This window comes from Gracilinanus agilis, chromosome 4 (genome assembly GCF_016433145.1).
Source record: "Gracilinanus agilis isolate LMUSP501 chromosome 4, AgileGrace, whole genome shotgun sequence".
NCBI lineage: Eukaryota > Metazoa > Chordata > Mammalia > Didelphimorphia > Didelphidae > Gracilinanus > Gracilinanus agilis.
Genome location: NC_058133.1, coordinates 28,977,614 through 28,994,624, shown reverse-complemented (window position 1 = coordinate 28,994,624; position 17,011 = coordinate 28,977,614). Strand labels below are relative to the sequence as shown.

The following is a 17,011-nucleotide window of genomic DNA, read 5'->3' as shown; positions in this document are numbered from 1 at the left end:
CTCTCTCTCTCCCTCTCTTTCTCTCTCTCTCCCTCTCCTTATCTCTCTCTCCCTCTCCTTCTCTTTCTCTCCCTCTCTTTCTCTCTCCCTCCCTCTCCTTATCTCTCTCTCTCCCTCTCCTTATCTCTCTCTCCCCCTCCTCTCCCCCTCCCCCCATCACTGAAGCTGTCTCCTCTTAGAGTTATAGATTTTTGTTTTCCATCAAGACAAGTCTCTCTGTAGAACTCTGCATAAAATTTGAATATCAATCTCTCGTTGGCTGGCAGTAAATCAGGCCGTTCATCCAGCCCAGCGTGTTCACGCGGGAGCCAGGGCCTCATTTGCATAGAGCTCTTCTTCATGACTACATCTGTGGTTTATTTATGTTGCCACAGCAATATTTATAAGTTTATGTCACAATAAGCATCCACTCTAAATTTGGGGGGGGGCCAAAAGCTTCACCCACAAAGAGTGAGAAAAAGACGGAGAGGGCAGAGGACGCCTGGCCAGACCTCGGCACAAAGGGTGGTCTCCTCGTGTACAGCTCACCAACATCCTGGTGAACAAAGACATCCCGAGTAGAACAAGAGGCCAACTGTGCCAGAGTTGGGGGACGGGGGGCTGCAGAGCTGGGGAGGGGGAGGTTCAAGAAAATAGTCAGGAAAACTCACTTGGGAATGGCAGCTCCTTACTTATTTCCTACTGCTATTAATGCATGACAAGGAGACATTATTAACATCTGTCAGACAACTTGTATCTCCCACAAGGCCACCATTTGGCAGAATGGTCATCCCTGAGAACTGGATGGACTTTGGCCTAGAAGTTCTGAGCTGCAGGACAGCTAGAACTAATCAAGTAACTAAGTCCAGCACCAAAATGAAGACCCCAGGAACCTGAGGACAAGGTTGGAGGAGGCACAACTAGGCAGGTGCCTAAGGAAGGGAGAACCAGCCCAAGGTAGGGATGGAATCCCAGCATTAAAGGAGAGAGGAGAGAAGGACAGAAGGGGAGAAGAGAGAGAAGGAAGGGAGGAAGGGAGGGAAGGAAGGAGGGAGAGAAGAGACAGAAAATGCATCCAAATCACAGGGCAGAGCTGAGCAAAGACAAGGGTAACCAAAACAAAGTCCGTTTACAATCAGCCTAGGGGGTGCCTCAAATGAGAATGTCATTGACGGTTCCCCAACAGCCTCTGTAATGCCTACACAAAGCAATGTCACTGGGCACAGACTTCCTAACAGTTCTTCCCTTGGCTCCTTCAGAAGAAGCAGATGTGGATGAAAAGTCAAGGGGAAGAAAGAGGCTCTTCCCGCTGCTGATGGTGCTCTCTACAGACCTGAGGGCACATGCAGGTGATGAGGCCAACTCGCATCTCTCTCAGGCTCCAAAGTGTGGAAAGTGAGCGCCATGAGTGCCCCAAACACAGGGGCTCTGAGTAAAAACTCCTGGGGGTCACCCTGGGATTCTCCCAAAGGGCAACACAATGTCTGAACTCTGGGTGCTGTCCTTGCAGGACCTGAAAAGTTGAGGCCAGAACCAAACATGCACATGAAGGATGCTGATATATTTTTCCCATCCCAATCTGCTGAATACCTATGGACAAGCATGTGTTTATCAACCACCTTAAAAGAAACAGCAGGATTCACACCCAGGGTCAAACACCTAACATCTGGGGGGCCCTGGACAAGACTGAGATGGCCTGAAGGTCAGAGTTCTGCCCTCTGGGTCCCTCTTTGCCACACAGCCCTTAAGATATGGAATTCAGCCCCTGACACCTCTTTTGGGTCTTCTCTTCTTTGGGTCCTTCATCCCCTCAACATCCTGGATGTTACAGCCTTCCTTCTTCAAACGTAGGCCCAGAGCCAAGTCTAAGGCTTCAAGTCAATGACTGCTTGACTAGTCATTTTTTAAAATGCAAAATACCTGGCTCCAGACCTAATTCTGATGCTCACCACTTGCTCCCTGGAGGCTAAATGTCCTTCTGAAAAGGATCTCAAGTGGGCAAATCTTGAACACTAACATGAAAGTGATAGAATAACCATCTCCTGCTCCAGAGAACCATCTAAACATTCCACTCGAAAGCCCAGGTGCCAGGCCCTAAAGTGGAAATGCAGCCGAAGTTTGGCCTCCAGGACAAAGGGCCACCTCCAGTTCATGGGCAGCAAAAGTGGCATTTAGCTGAGGTACCATCCTAGACCCCTCTCTGAGGGACTCCTTTAGATGCTTCACCTTTTCTGAGAGCCAGACAAATTCTGACCCACACCTAAATCCCTGCAAAACAGCAGCTCAGCATGGATATTTCAAATTAAAATTTGTCAAACCCTGAACAAAGAAAATAATCCCTCGGGTCATATTGTGGGTAGGGACTCTGACAGTCTAAGTCTGGGTGGGCACACACATCCAATGACAGGAAAAAGACTTAGCCAAGCTGGGGAGAGGCAGAGGGAATAGACCTGGCAGGAGCTGTCCAGCCCCAAAGGCCCAGCCATCACTATATGCCAATGCTATCAGCTCAGAACGTGTGGCATCCTGGAAGAATACTTTGTCTCAAGCCACCCTTGCACTGCCTGGTCCTGAGCAGATGCCAGCTGAACTGTAGGCCCCCCTTCCCACTGCTTCTCTTGGACCCTGCTGGAATTTCTGGGCTGATGACGTGACCTCTGCTCAGATATAACCTCTAAAAATCTCACCTTTTTAGTTAACAAATCACAGAGTGTCAGAGCAGGTCAGAACTAAAGAGGTAACTAATCAAACCTCCTCATGTCACAGAGGAGGAAACCAAGACCCAAGGCCCTGAACTCTGACTTCCAGTGTGGAAGTCTTTTATCACACAAAGGATTATGAGATTTAGGACTGGAAAGGATTTTAAATATCATCTGGTCCAGTCCCCTTGTGGGCAGGCCCCAGAGAGAGTAGTGGACTTGCCCAAGGTCACACAATGAATGAGGGGCAGAACCAGGGCTAGAACCAGCCCAACACTCTGCCAGCTTTGGAGCAACTTCAGCTTGCCCGGAACTAAGATCTTAGGCATCTCACAGTACAGCAGAGATCCAAGGAGAATCTCTTGGGAAGGGAGAAAAGAGAGGAGGGAGAAAGTCTTCTAGGCCAGTTGGGGCATTTCAGATCTAGGGGTGGCTAGAAGCCAGAAGGCCCTGAGACACCAGCTGAGATTCTGTCTGATTCCCTCCTCCAGGCTGCAACTATCTCCTGAGCCCATAAATGGACCTATTGGTTTTCCACTCACACCATCGCTGTCATGCTGCATCAGTAATAAATTTAATGCCACATAAGAATATTTAATGCCAGAGCCAGAGGGAGAGAATTACTTTTCCATCAATGTAGCAGGAAGCCTGGCTTTCTTAGACCTTTACAAATATACTTGTTGGGTCCAGATCTCTGCCCAGCGCCACATGGCTCAAACCCACCTTTGCCAGATGTGGCAGCCACTTTCAGTGTGTCCTGTGGGTCACCTCCCTTCCTCCCCTTCAGAGCCCAGCCCAAAAAGAGGCCCAACAAGATTACATTTGTGCAGGTCTCATTGGAACGGAAATTGGACAGATGGATAAGATTAAAGGATGAGACATTATACAAGCAGAGCTCACAAGTCAAACTTAATAGTAAAACCATTTCACCTCCATGTCGACAACCATGAAAACAAATATCCTGTAGACTCCCGAGAGGTGGCCTATCTCCACAGCCCATCTCTGGGCCTCGGCGAGGCAGGTGCCCATTCATTCCGTGCCTAGATCACCTGACTCCAGTAGATGGAAAAGGTCTGAGAAAGCTCTGAGAAATCTGATAAGCATGTTCATGGCTCCTAGCTATAATGCTGAGTAATAGTGCTGGGAACTTCCTAGAGGAACAAAGCCTCCAAGGCAGGCCCAAGGCTTCACCTTCCAGCTTCACACATTCAGGTCCTTGAGTTAAGTCTTATGGGGATGCTCTGGAGGACAAAAGAGCAAAAGTTTCCTATCCAGGCAACAGATTCCCACCCCACCCCCAAAGACTTCATCTCAACAACCTCAAGATGGCCTAAATCAGAATACTTTTTCTTTTCCAAAGAGATCATTGGATGATGGGATTTATAGAATTAGTTTAAAGAGAATAAAACTGAGACTTCAGAGAGCTGAAATATCAGAGCTCAGATTTTTCATGTAGGTCTTCAACCTCCAAAACAGAGCTCTTTGCTCCATCCCTAATTTTAGGCATTTGGGATGGTCTCCAGACCATTACAACAAACAAGGGAGCAAGAGGACCCCAGGAAGAAGTCTGCAAAAGTTGACCAACAGCAACTTTCAACACAAAAACACCAAACAGTGGCCTGCGAGTAGACAATTGCCCAGATTTCATTCCTTCTAGCAAAAGCAGAAAAGAGGCAGCTGATGCTTCAAAATCAACCGAGCCAGGTCGCCTCTGCCCCCAGTGGCTCTTTGGCAGGATGCCTTCCTTTCTCCCACCATCAATTCATGACCCCACTTGACTAGGCCAATTCCTTAGAGGCTAGCTGCCTGCAAAGAGCAGAATAAGGGCATTGGCCTCCCCTGTCATTTCCCCCTTGGAGTTGTTTGTTTCTGTGACATATCTCTATTAATCACAAAGTAACTGCATAACAAGCATTCACAAACGGGAGCTGTTTACAGAACATGCCAATTTTTATGCCATAATTAGTACCCTTCTATGTGTCTTGCAAGAGCATTTGTCATTATTTCTGAAGAAATGCAAGCCTATTTCCCATAAGGAAGCCATCGAATTCTTTAAAGACACAAACCCAATCTTCCTTCTCGCCCAACAGTGCTGAGGGCGCTGGTGCCTTCTCTTACCTGGGATTCTTTCACGTTTTCAACCGTGAAGTTGAACCAGACTCGAAAGCGTGGATTGCAGGTGTCGGGCCGTATGAACAGGTCGTACTCGAACTCGGACACGTGATCCACCCGGCCGAGATTACCTAGGCAGGAGCACACAGACAAGGCGAGTGTAAGAGAAGCGGGCCGCACGTTAACGACGCCATTGGTAGCCGCTGGCAGTTAGCTCTAACTGTGATGGCGGCCGCCGCTCTACTTTCTAAGTCCAGCACCCAGGAAATGCTCTGAACCTGCAATTAGAGGGTGCCAGCAGCAGGAGGCACGAGCCCATGCAGAGCCATTTGGCCACAGGCACTGGTCACTGGCATGCCACGGGGTCACCCCAAACTGAAGAACCTACTACAAGCGTGCTCACTCCAAGTTTATGGAAACGAAACTCCAGCCCAGAGAGGTCCGGTGCTTTCCTCATCGTCACGCAGCTGCCGGGTCTTCCTGACTTCAGATCTTGCCCCGTCCACTACACTGTTGTTGTTCAGTTGGGTCCAACTCTTTCTGACTCTGTGGACCACGGCACACTGAGGCTACCTATAGAGATTTCTTGGCAAAGGTACTGAAATGCTTTGCCATTTCCTTCTACAATCAATTAAGGCAAACACAGGTTAAGTAACTTGCCCAGGGACGTGATACAAGTGATTATCTGAAGCCAAATTTGAACTCCGGCCTTCCTGACTCCAGGCCTAACTCTCTATCCAGTGAGCTACCTCTATCCACTGCATTAGTGGTACTCAGTTCAATTAGAAACCAGGTCACTAATGTGTATAGAAAGATCCCTGCTAAAACTGGGACATTAATGCATTGCTGGTGGAGTTGTGAACTGATCCAATCATTCTGGCTGGCAATTTGGAACTATGCTCAAAGGGCTATAAAAGAATGCCTGCCCTTTGATCCAGCCATACCACTGTTGGGTTTGTACCCCAAAGAGATCATAGATAAACAGACTTGTACGAAAATATGTATAGCTGCGCTTTTTGTGGTAGCAAAAAACTAGAAAATGAGGGTATGTCCTTCAATTGGGGAATGGCTGAACAAACTGTGGTATATGTTGGTGATGGAATACTATTGCGCTCAAAGGAATAATGAACTGGAGGAATTCCATGTGAACTGGAATGACCTCCAGGAATTGATGCAGAGCGAAAGGAGCAGATCCAGGAGAACACTGTACACAGAGACTGACATACTGTGGTAAAATCGAATGTAATGGATGTCTGTACTAGCAGCAATGCAATGACCCAGAACAATTCTGAGGGATTTATGGTAAAGAACGCTACCCATATTCAGAGGAAGAACTACAGGAGTAGAAACAGAAGAAAAACAACTGCTTGAACACATGGGTTGAGGCAGACATGATTGGGGATGTAGACTCCAAACTACCACACCAATGCAACTACCAACAATTTGGAAATAGGTCTTGATCAATGGCACATGTTAAAACCAGTGGAAATATGCATCGGCCATGGGGGGGAGGGGGAAGTCAGGGGGGTGAAGGGGAAAGTAAGAGCATGAATTATGTAACCATGTTAACTTTTCAAAAAAATAAATATTAATAAATTAAAAAAAAAGAAAGATCCTTGCTGGCCACATCCATATCTATGTACGACTAAATTGTTATTTATTTGGTTAAATATCTCCCCATGACATTTTCAACTGGTTTGGCCTCTACTCAAGGTTTTGATAACTCTGCACTCCATTAATCTCCAGGGCCAGAAAGGCTTCTGGTGTAGAAGCAGCAGCAGGCTTTTCCTACTTTTAAACCTAACCAGGACTCTTTCGGGTAGCAGTAGAGCATGGAGAGAAATGCCTGAGAGTCTCCCAAAGCCTTGATTTATTGAAAGACAAGCACAGTTTGGGGCCTGTCTCAATGAAACTTGACATGGCACAGAGAACTTGTCACCAATCTTGCCTCGTGCTCAAATCTTCCTAATACAATTCCACCTTACCTGATCCCACTATTTCCACTCTGGGTCCTCCTCTCTACCTTGCCATGATGTCCAGCTCTTCACAAGGTTCTGATGGCTCTCCCTTTGGACTCCAAAAAGCACAACCATTACTGGTCATGGAGGTCTTACTGTACTAGTTCACTTACTGATCTCTCTATCTTTACCTTCTTTCCAATTCAGGCTATTTTTGCCAATATTAGCAATTATTGATAATCTTAAAATGCATTTTAATTCTATCACAGGCCCATTCAATAGTCACCTCTTCCATTCATGGATAAACCCCTTACTTGCTAGACTAAAATTTGATGTCTTCCACAAGGTGGATTTTCCAGCTCTATCTCCTGCTTCCCTTCCATATAAGCGCTGTGTTGCACACAAATGCTCTAGTATTTACCATTTTTTATTCATTATAAATCTTGTCATAGTTTGTCATTCTTCATTTGAATGTAGTCTACAACTAAAACTGTAGTCCAAAGGAGAGCTCATTCTGCTTCTCCCTCTTCTAAAGGCCCTGTTACTGTTGAGGGCACCATGATTGTCCCCATTGCCCCACAGCAGTTGATGGCGAATCTTTTAGAGACCGAGTGCCCAAATTGCCCCTGTGAGCCTCCTGCCTTACCCCAAACAGGGAGTCATTCCTAATCTCTCATTCAGGCTCACCTCGCACTGTCTCATATCAATCCTTGTCATTTCAGCCTTACTAACATCTCTCATGTGTGTCCCCTTCCTGTGATTCACACTGTACTCCCTCTAGCTGAGAGCCTCGGGGCCTCAAACCTAGACCCCTGCAATGGTGGGCTTCCCTTATTCTAATCTCCATAATCGCTGACCTCTGTCTTTATCTTTGTAAACCCAGCACTCAGAACAGCCCATAGAGGACATTTAATAAATGCTCTTCCTGACTGACTGGCATTGGACCATTGATCAGAATGATTCGATGCCAATATTTGTTCCCTGTCTGGCACATTCCCTTTCTTATTCTAGCTGCACTGATTTTAGTAGAGCAAAACTTTTTAAATTTCATATAATGAATTTATTTTATCTTTTGTAATTGCTCCTATCCCTTGTTTAGGATATCCCTTAAGAACTTCCCATCCCTTTGAAAATAGGTCATTAGCATAGGCCTCAAGATGGTAGAGTGAGAAGAAGCATGAGAGCCTAGCTCCTCTCCCACACCTCTTCAACAAAGATCTAGAGAATGCACCAAACTAAGTTCTACTTGGGAAAGCCAAGAAGTCACTATACAGGGCTTTCCTCAAAATGATAAGCAGTCAGCTGCCTAAACCCAAGACCAAAAATTATCTGTAATGGGGATAAGCTAGAAGCTTTGCCAATAAGAACAGGAGTGAAGCAAGGATGTCCATTATCACAATTAGTATACAATATTGTCTATAGCAATATGAAAAGAAAAAGAAATGGAAGAAATATGCATAAGCAAAGAAGGAACAAAACTACCACATTTCAGAGATAAGATGGTTTATTTAGAGAATCTGAGAATCAAATAAAAAACTAATCAAAATAATTAACAACTTCAGCAAATTTGTAGGATATCAAATAACCACACACAAATTGTTAGTATTTCTATTTATACCAATAAAATCCAGCAGGAAGAAAGAGAAAAAGAAATTCTATTTAAAATAACCATAGACAATATAACATCCTTCATAACCTACCTGCCAAGATACACGCAGGATCTATATGAACACAAAACACTCATCACACACACAAAAAGATATAAATAAATGGAATAATATTAACTGCTTATGGGTATTCTGAGCCAATATAATCAAAATGACAAAGCACACAATACACACAATGATCACAAAGTGCATAATATACAGAAGCAAATGAGCACAATAATTTAATGGGTGATAAAAGATTCTTATTATTGGAACAAGAACTCACTATTCAACAAAAGCCACTGGGAAAAAACAGAAAGTATTCTGTCAGAAACTAGTTATAGCCCAATATTTCATATGTTATACCAACATGAGCTCAAAATGAGTATGGGATTTAGACAAAAAGAGTAACATCATAAACAAATTAGTGAAACTTGGAAGAAATAACCTGTCATATCTGTGGCTAGGGAAGCAGCATCTAACCAGACTAAAACACTGAGAGATTCACAGGAGGTAAAACAGATCATTTTGATTACATAAATTAAAAAGTTTTTGCACAAACAAAACCAATGTAGCTAAAATTACAAGAAAAGCAGAGACATGGGGAAAATAATCTTTGCAGAAAATTTTTCTGACAAAAGACGCATTTCTAAAATATACAGGAAACTGAGTTAAATTTAAAAGAGAAAAACAGCCATTCCCCAATTGACAAACTATCAATGGATATGAAGAGACAGTTTTCAGAGGAAGAAATTCAAGCTTTCAATACACACACACAAAATGCTCCAAAATCACTGATAAGAGAAATGCAGGGAACTTCCAGGTAAAGATGGCTGCAGAGTAGAAGCAGGGTGCTTTACTCTCCTCACTGACCCATACAGCATACCTCCAAAGGACAAAAAACCAAATCCAGATGAAAGAAGGGACCCCACAATAGGACGCAGTATCGCAGGTACATGGGATTTGGGCACTTCCATGCCATAACAGGGGAAAATAGCTCCTATCAAAACAGGAGCTGATCAACCCTACCCTACCCCACCCACAGTACCAGAGGCAGAGGCTGTGAATTAGAGTTAGAGCAAGCGGGGGCACAAAATCTAGCTCCTTGGCAGCTAACTGACACCACTAGGAGCTTAACCCTGAGAGCAGCAAAACTTCTGACCCCAGGAGGCTGGAGAGCACAGATCTTGGGCTCGGGAGTGGGGCTGAGAGAGGAGCTCAGCACGCTGAGACTCGGGGGGGAAAACCTCAGGTGCAGGAGCAAGCATGGGCCAATTTCTGGGCTCTGGGAAGCCGACTAGGACCACAAGGGCTTGACCCTGAAAACAGCTAGACCAGAGACCCCAGGAGGCTGGGGAGCACAGACCTTGGGCGCAGGAGTGAGGCTGAGAGAGGCTGTGGACAGCAGAGCCCTAGCAGACAGTGGAAGCCAAGAAATTCACAAAGTAGCCTCAGGCAAAAACTGCTCCTTAGCTCCATACAAAGAGGGTCTGCCTACTTTACTCAGACTTCTGGTTGAGAAAGCATAATGATACCAAGCAAGGCCCAAGAAATAACCACAAAAAAGACCAACGGAAAAACCTCTGACACTTGATAACTTCTGCACAGAAAAAACCCAGAAAACAGAGGAGGACAAACAATTGAAGGCATCCAAACCTTCCCAAAAAAATGAAAATTGGTCACAAGCTCTTGAAGAGTTCAAATCTGAGATCATGAGAAAGATGGAGGAAATCTGGCAAGAAAATAACAGTTTAAAAGGCAGAATTTTGCAATTGGAAATTGAGGTTCAGAAATCAAATGAAATGATAAGAAAATTGAAGACCAGAAATGATCAGGTGGTCATGGAAGCCATAAAGAGCCAGATAGAGCAGATTGAAAAGGAAAACCAAAAGATTATAACCGAAAGAGTCTTTAGAGGCTATAATTGGGCAAGTAGAAGCCAATGATCTCTCAAGACAGCAAGAATTAATAAAGCAAAGACTGACAAAATAGATGGAAACATGAAATATCTCACTAAGAAGATAATAGATCAAGAAAACAGGTCTAGAAGAGACAACTTGAGAATTATTGGTCTTCCAGGAAAATCAGAGACAAATAGAAATCTAGGTATCATACTACAAGAAATTATCCAAGAAAACTGTCCCAATGCCCTTGAACGAGAGGGCAAAATGGACATTGAAAGAGCCCATAGAACACCCTCTACACTAAATCCTCAGAAGACAATTCCCAGGAATGTAATAGCCAAATTCAAAAGCTTCCAAGTTAAGGAGAAAATATTACAAGAAGCCAGAAAGAGACAATCCAGATATCAAGGAACACCAATCAGGATTACACAGGATCTGGCAGCCTCCACACTACAAGACTGCAAAGCTTGGAACATGATATTCAGAAAGGCAAGAGAATTGGGTCTACAACTAAGGATCACGTACCCATCAAAACTGACTATGAAGAGTATGGCATTCAACAACATAGAAGATTTCCAAGTATTCGCACAGAAAAGACCAGGACAAAAGGGAAAGTCTGATATCCAACCACAAAAACTAAGAGAAATATGAAAAGGTAAATAAGAAAGAGAGGGGAAAGAAAGAAAATTCGTATCTTCAAATTGCCTTCTTCAAGGGCTTCAATAAGATCAAATTATTTGTATTCCTATATGGAGAAATATTTTTTGTAATTCTAAAAATTTATGCTCACTATTATAATATTTAGAAGAATTAAACATAAGGAGAGGTTGGAATACTAAATGGTCTAAGATGATATTGGGGGGGGGAAGTGTAGGGGGCAGGGATAGTAGATGGCACCAAGAGTAACTTGAAAGAATAAGAAAAATAGGATAATCTCTACCATGCAAAGAGGACATGGGAAGGGGAGGGGATGAATACTATTATAAGAAGGAGAAGAAGAGAGCATTAATAGGAAATACTCAAACCTTACTCTCAGCGGAATTAGTCCTGAGAGGAAAGAGTAGCTAGATCCATTGAGATATCAAATTCTATCTAACCCTACAGATAAAGTCAGAAGGGATAAACCAAGGGGGGAAGTGGGGTGGGGAATTCATAAAGGGAGGGGAAGAGAGGGGGGAGGAAATTCATTAGGCCTTAAAAATAATAAGAGGGGAAGGGAAGGGGTAGAAAGGGTAGTAAACCAAGGGAGGGGACAAGGGGGACTGATTTAAAACAAAGAACTAGTTTATTAGGAAATAGAGTAAGAAGAATGGGTAGAACTAGGAGAGGATACCAAAATGTTAAGGAATACACAGCTGATAATTATAACCCTGAATGTGAATAGAATAAACTCACTCAAAAAACAGAGGCAAACAGCAGAGTGGATTAGAAAACAAAATCCTACCATATGTTGTCTACAAGAAGCACACATGAGGCAGGTGGACATATACAGAGTTAAGATCAATGGCTGAAGCAAAATCTTTGGGGCTTCAACTGAGAAAAAGAAGACAGGAGTGGCAATCATGATTTCTGATAAAGCCAAAGTAAAACTAGATCTAGTTAAAAGAGATAGGGAAGGTAATTATATCCTAATAAAAGGCAGTATAAACAATGGAGAAATAGCAGTACTTGACATGTATGCACCAAATGGTATAGCATCCAAATTTCTAAAGGAGAAATTGGGGGAGCTTAAGAAGAAAATAGATAATAAAAGTATATTAGTGGGAGACATGAACCTTCTTCTATCAGATCTAGATAAATCAAACCAAAAAATAAATAAGAAAGAGGTAAGAGAATTGAACATTTCAAAATCTTAGAAAAATTGGAGTTAATAGATATGTGGAGAAAAATAAATAGGGACAAAAAGGAATACACCTTCTTTTCAGCTGCACATGGTACATTCACAAAGATTGACTGTGTAATAGGGCATAGAAACATTGCAAAAAAAGTGCAAAAGGGCAGAAATAATAAACGTAACCTTTTCAGATCATAATGCAATAGAAAATAATAATCAATAAGGCACATGGTCAGGCAAATCAAAAGCTAATTGGAAATTAAATAATATGATTCTCCAAAATCAGGTAAAGAAGAAATCATAGAAATAATTAATAATTTCATTGCAGAGAATGACAATGATAAGACATCCTACCAAAATCTGTGGGATGCAGCTAAAGCAGTACTCAGGGGGAAATTTATATCATTGAGTGCATAAAATAACAAATTAGAGAGGGCAAAGATCAATGAACTGGGCATGCAAATAAAAATACTAGAAAGGGAATAAATTAAAAATCCCCAGATGAAAACTAAATTAGAGATTATAAAAATCAAAGAAGAAATCAATAAAATTGAAAGTAAAAGAACTATTGAATTAATAAATAAGACTAGAAGTTGGTACTTTGAAAAAACTGACAAAGTACTGGTCAATCTAATTTAAAAAAGGAAAGAAGAAAACCAAATTATCAGTATCAAAGATGAAAAGGGAGACCTCACCTCTAATGAAGAGGAAATCAAGACAATCATTAAAAACATTAAAAAGCCAGGTAGATCAAAAACAGAAAAAGAAAACTAGAGACTAATCACCCTAATGAACATAGATGCGAAAATCTTAAACAGAATACTAGCAAAAAGATTCCAGCAAGTGATCATGAGGGTTATTCATTATGATCAGGAGGGATTTATACCAGGAATGCAAGAATGGTTCAACATTAGGAAAACTATTCACATAACTGACCATATCAACAAGCAAACCAATAAAAAACACATGATTATCTCAATAGATGCTGAAAAAGCCTTTGACAAAATACAACACCCATTCCTACTAAAATACTAGAAAGTTTAGGAATAGAAGGGCCTTTCCTAAAAATAATAAATGGTGTATATCTAAAACCATCAACAAACATCATCTGCAATGGGGATAAATTAGAAGCATTCCCAATAAGATCAGGAGTGAAACAAGGATGCCCATTATCACCTCTACTATTTAACATTGTACTGGAAACACTAGCAGTAGCAATTAGAGAAGAAAAAGAAATTGAAGGTATTAAAATAGGCAATGAGGAGACCAAGCTATCACTCTTTGTAGATAATATGATGGTCTACTTAAAAAATCCTAAAGAATCAACTAAAAAGTTAGTGGAAATAATCAACAACTTTAGCAAAGTTGCAGGATACAAAATAAATGCACATAAATCATCAGCATTTCTATATATTTCTAACACATTGCAGCAGGAAGAGTTAGAAAAATAAATTCCATTTAAAATCACCCTAGAAAATATAAAATACTTAGGAAACTATCTGCCAAGAGAAACACAGGAATTATACGAACACAACTAGGAAACCCTTTCCACACAAGTAAAACTAGATCTAAACAATTGGAAAAAACATTGAGTGCTCATAGGTAGGACGAGGTAACATAATAAAAATGACTATCCTACCCAAATTAATTTACCTATTTAGTGCTATAACTATCAAACTACCAAAAAACTTTTTTACTGAATTAGAAAAAAAAAACTATAACAAAGTTCATTTGGAAGAACAAAAGACCAAGAATATCAAAGGAAATCATAAAAAAAAACATGAAGGAAGGTGGTCTAGCAGTACTCAATCTTAAACTGTACTATAAAGCAGTAGTCATCAAAAGAATATGGTACTGACGAAAAGACAGAAGGGAGGATCAGTGGAATAGACTAGGGGTAAGCGACCTCAGTAAGACAGTCTTCAATAAGAAGAACCCAGCTTTTGGGACAAAAACTCACTATTTGACAAAAACTGCTGGGAAAATTGGAAAATAATATGGGAGAGATTGGGCCTTGATCAACATCTCACACCCTATACCAGGGGTCGGCAACATATGGCTCTCGAGCCATATCTGGCTCGAGCCATAAAGTCAATTTTTTTTCAGGCACTGTTATAGGAGCTCGCACTGTGAGCACTGTATGGCTCTCATGAAATTACATTTTAAAAAATGTGGCGTTTATGGCTCTCACAGCCAAAAAAGGTTGCCAACCCCTGCCCTATACCAAGATAAACTCGGAATGGGTGAATGACTTGAATATAAAGAAGGAAACGATAGGTAAATTGGGTGAGCACAGAATAGTATATTTGTCAGATCTATGGGAAGGGAAAGATTTTAAAACCAAGCAAGAGTTAGAAAAATGTAAAATAAATAATTTTGACTACATTAAGCTAAAAAGTTTTTGTGCAGACAACAAATTGGGAAAAATCTTTATAACAAAAAACTCAAACAAATGTCTAATTGCTCAAATATACACAGAGCTAAATCAATTGTACAAAAAAATCAAGCCATCCCCCAATCGATAAATGGGCAAGAGACATGAATAGGCAATTTTCAGATAAAGAAATCAAAACTATCAACAAACACATGAAAAATTGTTCTAAATCTCTAATAATTAGAGAAATACAAACCAAAACAACTGTGAGGTGCCATCACACCAGTCAGATTGGAAAAGATAACAAAAAAGAAAAATGACAAATGCTAGATGGGCAGGAAGGAAACAGATAGTTCAACCATTGATTGAACCAACTGATTGAACTATATAGTCCATTCATCCTGGAAAGCAATACAGAACTAAGCCAAAAAGCTATTAAACTGTCATTTTTAGACCTAGCAATACTGCCAAAAGGTCTCCAAAAGGGATCAAAGAAAGAAAATAAGGACCTATATATACAAAAATATTTATATCAGCTCTTTTTGTGGTATCAAAGAATTGGAAACTAAGAGGTTGGCCATGGGCTACAGTATATATATATATATATCATGGGATGTTATTGTGCTGTAAGAAATGATGAAGAAGATGGTTTCAGAGAGATATAGGAAGACTTGTATGAACTCTGGAAAAGTGAAGTGAACAGAATCAGGGGAACAATCTACACAGTGACAGCAATATTACAAAGATAATCAACTGTGAAACACTGAGGAACTTTGATCAACATAATGACCCACTACAGTTCCAAAGGACTCATGAAAAGATGTGCTACCTACTTCCTAGCTGGGAGGTGACAAACTCAGAGTGTAAATTGAAGCATATTTTCTTCTCTTTTTTCCTTTTCTTTCTTTCTTTTATTTATTTTTTTTGGAGGAGATGGCTAATGTAGTAATTTGTTCTGTATGACTATACATATTATAATGTGTTTCGTTTTCCTTGCCTTCTTGATAAGCAAAGGAAGAGAGAATTTGGGACTGAAAATAAATATGAAATTTCTTTTAAAAATCAACAGAAAAACAATTTTGAGAGACTTTAGAGCGCTCAGCAATGATAGACAAACCCAGGGGCCTAAAGGTTAAACATACTCACCAGAGAGATGACGAACTTGAATTGAAGAGAGACACAGACATTTTTGAGGCATGAATATATGGGGATTCATTTTGCTGGACTATACACACTTAAGATTTGGGTTGTAACAGTTTGTTTCAATGCAGAGTTCTAGTGGAAGGGAAATATTGCATGCAATTGCATGTAAAAAGAAATATTTTAAAACAGACTTATGGAAGAGATTTGTCAAAGAATTATTGGAAACAATTCTGTTCAAAATCTAATATTCAAGAAATCTAAAAACTAAAATTATTAGGGACAGCTAGGTGGCTCAGTGGATTGAGAGTGAGACCTGGAGACAGGAAGTCCTAGGTTCAAAACTGATGCCAGACACTTCCTAGTTTTGTGACCTTGGGCCTAGCCCTTCTCCTATTGCCTAGTCCTTATCACTCTTTTGCCTGGAAGGTAAGGGTCTTAAGAAAAAAAACACAAATTACCTAGAAAAGAATTACTTAAATGACTAGAAGTGCTATGAAAACTGTAAAGTGGTCTGGTCAGGGTTTCAACCAATATCTTATGTTATATACTACAAGGAACTAAAAAACAAAAAAATAAAACAAAACATAAGAACATTAAAAAAAATTAGAAAAGAGCCAGACTGTGTGCCTTTCTTAACTATAAAAATGCTGAATCTTTTCTAATTCTGAACTTAACACTAAAAAAAATTTTTCTATATACAAAGAACAATAGTAATAAAAGGATAGCTATATGAAAGCACAACTCTATTGTGCACAGCTTGTTTTTCTTATTTTAAAAAAGTATATAATAAATTCAACATGTTAATTAACAACATCCTGTTTATCTGTGTTTTCTTCTGAACGTCTTTCAGTTCTCTTCTGTACATTTCTAAAAATGTCCCCAAAATCTTCCATTCGTTCTTTGTTCCTTTTGGAAACACTTTCATTGACTTCCTACCATACCTCCACCCCGACCTTCCTCAGACAAGAAAAAAACACAGTCCTTATTAACAATAAGCAATAAACATTTTCCATGTCCACAATGTGTCCATCATTCCTCTGGTGGGAGGCTGGGAGCATGTTTAATGATCAGTCTTCTAGAGTCAAGGCGGTTTCTCGGAAACTTACATTTCATCATTTCTCATAGCACAATCATTCTCATGCCCTATTTTGCTCCAATATTCCTCTAGGGGTAAGAGTGGGGAAACTCAACCAAACCAGGGACAGATTACAAAAGAAAAAATGGGTTATTTCATTTACATGAATTTGAGGAGTTTGGGGATGAAGGGCATTAATGCAAGTGGGATAAGAAGGGAAGAAGTCAGCTGAGGGAAAATATTTCCATTAATTATCTCTGATGAGGCTCTGATAACCAACATATATA

The 17,011-nt window shown here is 40.8% G+C and overlaps 1 protein-coding gene across 1 annotated transcript in view; it reads right to left on the bottom strand.

The window, feature by feature from the left end:
• Positions 1-17,011, bottom strand: part of AGBL4 (AGBL carboxypeptidase 4) — a 918,272-nt gene that overhangs the window by 834,724 nt on the left and 66,537 nt on the right. The window contains exon 2 of the mRNA XM_044674812.1: positions 4,797-4,921. Within this exon, the coding sequence (XP_044530747.1) occupies positions 4,797-4,921 (125 nt within the window). The remainder of the gene's footprint in view (positions 1-4,796; positions 4,922-17,011) is intronic.